Source organism: Tinamus guttatus, unplaced genomic scaffold (assembly GCF_059628265.1).
Source record: "Tinamus guttatus ecotype Peru unplaced genomic scaffold, ASM5962826v1 Tinamus_guttatus_pri_ptg000260l, whole genome shotgun sequence".
Classification (NCBI taxonomy): domain Eukaryota; kingdom Metazoa; phylum Chordata; class Aves; order Tinamiformes; family Tinamidae; genus Tinamus; species Tinamus guttatus.
The window spans coordinates 484,258-486,688 of record NW_028288794.1 but is presented as its reverse complement, the minus strand read 5'-3'; the positions used below and the strand labels follow the sequence as shown (position 1 = coordinate 486,688).

Genomic DNA, 2,431 nt, shown 5'->3' with positions numbered 1-2,431 from the left:
AGCAGACAGTTTTAATTTCCTGAAAGCATGCAATGGGTAGAGCTATTATTTTTTTTTAAGCTAACTTCTTGGGGACTTCCTAAAAGAACGCACAGAAACCTTTATTGCAGCCCTAAAATGCAGAATAATTCAAGACGCAAGTGAAAAGTCTATGTTAAAGTGGTTTCCAGAATGATTTTTAGCCTGGCATTTTATATCAGCAATAAGTCCCCTTTTTTTTTTCTTTTTTTTTTTGAGCACTACTTGGCTTTTTTTAAGTAGCCTTTGGTAATTGTGTCAAGGCTTCCAACCAGGGGCCATTTATTGTGGATCAAACAAAGATGGATTTACCTCTGTAAAAGTAAAAAAACACAAAATATAAAAACGGCCCATGGGCTGGGCTGAACTTTCTTCTCGGCTTGAAGGAACCGAGCCCCCACATGATGAAATTATCTCATTTTTGCACCGTGTGCTGTGCTACGGGAGGCAAATTTCGAGGTAAGGGGGTTCTGCAGCTGCAAGCCGCGTTTCCCGTGTGAAATGGGGCTCCAGCGCCTGCTTTACGCGCCGAGCCCGAGCAAAGCGCTGGGTCAGGCGAACGCCGGCTGATGAACTGCAGAGCTGCTCTGCCTAATGAGCCAGAGGTGTTGTTAAAGGCCTTTGCTTTGCTTTATAGCTTTTTTTATATTTTTCTCCCCCTTTTCCCTCAGCACATTAAAACGGCAACATAAGAGGAAGTTGCTTTCCGGCAGTGGAAAAGGATGAGGAAGAGCTGAGCGCTCGGAGTAAAGCCGAAACCGCGCTGCTGCCTGGCAAAGCCTTTGGGGAAGGGAAACTGCAGGGGACGGAAATGGCACGGGGGGTTCCTGCTGCCTCCGGTCGCTTTTCGTGCTGGCACGGCCCGTGTCTCTGCAGGGAGGGCAGCGCAGAGGGGCTCCGTTGCGAGAGCCGCCGCGTCCCGGCTGAGGATGCAGGCGCGCTCGGCGCTGGGTTCCCTAGGGCAGCTGCTCCGGAGCCCCTTGACAGGCCATCCTACCCTTCACTTTTCCCTCTTTTATTTTATAAATGAAATTGGGAAGTCCTTCCCCAAAGCATCGCTTGTTGGCAGATTTCACGGTCACCCCCCGTCCCCAGCGCCCCTGTGGCACCAAGCCCCACATCCCGCGCGGAACGCCCCGTGCGCGGCGGCCCTGGGAGCCGCGGGGGCAGCGCGAGCGGTACCTACCCCTTCGGCGGCCGCCTCGCGCGGCTGTGCCCTGGCGGTGGCTAGTGGGAGGCCGACATGGACCACGCACCCTCCATCCTCCACACCGAGAAGGCATAGCTGAGCCGCTCGTGGGCCACGTAACTGCAGCTCGTCATCTTACTGTCCATCTCGTCGCTCTGTAGCACCTGGTAGAGGAAGTCTATATACCGAGCGGCGAGCTTGAGGGTCTGGATTTTGCTGAGTTTGTCGGAGGGCAAGGTGGGGATGATTTTCCGCAAGGCTGCGAAGGCTTCGTTGAGCGACTGAGTCCTCTGCCTCTCTCTGACGTTGGCCAGGATCCGCTGGCTCTGGAGTTCTTCATAAGACTGGGAGCTGGGGCTAGACTTCTTCCCCCTCTTCCCGGGGTTGGGGCTGCCATCTTCGCTGGATTTCTTACTGTATCTTCTCTTCCTGCCAAACCTCTTTGGCTGCCTCTCCAGCTCCTCTTCGCTGGTCCCCAAGCTATCCACAGGGGAAACAGGAGAACTGGAGCTTTCTTCCATGCTTTCTGCAAGAAGGGGAGGGGAAGAGGCTTTCCCCCCCTCCTTATGCTATGTGAGTGTGTGTGTGTCTTAAATGTGCTTTAAATTCCTGAGACAGATCCTTTGGAAAAAAAAAAAAAAAAAAGGAAAAAAAAAGAAAAAGAAAAAAAAACAGGAGGGTTGTTTCTTTCTTTCTTTTTTTTTTTTCTTTTTTTTTTTTTTTTTGCTGACCAAACGTTTTCCAGGTTGCTCGAAGGGCTCTTATTTCAAGGACAGGGTTGTGCAAAAAAACTGAGGTCTCCGAGAGAGGAAGTTATTCTAACTTTTTGGAAACTTTAGCTGAGCTCAGTTGCTAAATAGTTGTCAGAAGTGAGGGAGGTGCGGGGCTCCCTCCTGATTGGCCAGCCAGGTCAGTGGGAGGAAAGCTTTTCCCCTGCTAAACTTTCACAGTTTTATGTTACACTTAACGAAAATCCGGGGAATGCACCTCGAATAAAGGATGAGCTGGGCACCACCCCCTCCTCCGGGCACCCCCTGGCAAAGTGAGGGTTTGTAGCCGGGGAGGGGGTTCCTGGGCTTCTTCGGGTGCTCCGTTGCTTTTGGGGCACTCGCGCACCCGGTGCCGGCGCTCGCTGCCCTCCCACGGCTCCGGGTGCCGAGTCCGGCAGCCAAGGGCTGCTCCGCTAGCGGTACCCAGCCTGGAGCGGGGTAACCGAGCACCGTT

General features: G+C 52.9%; 1 protein-coding gene across 1 annotated transcript; it reads right to left on the bottom strand.

The window, feature by feature from the left end:
- Positions 1-1,222: 1,222 nt before the first annotated feature.
- On the bottom strand, positions 1,223-1,992 carry TWIST2 (twist family bHLH transcription factor 2). Its single transcript, XM_010211477.2, has one exon. The coding sequence runs from the start codon at positions 1,726-1,728 to the stop codon at positions 1,246-1,248; it is 483 nt and encodes a 160-aa protein (XP_010209779.1). The 5' UTR covers positions 1,729-1,992; the 3' UTR covers positions 1,223-1,245.
- Positions 1,993-2,431: the final 439 nt, after the last annotated feature.

What these genes read in the sequence shown, in the direction of transcription:
- TWIST2 (XM_010211477.2), bottom strand. Translation starts at nt 1,728, where the DNA reads ATGGAAGAAAGCTCCAGTTCTCCTGTTTCCCCTGTGGATAGCTTGGGG.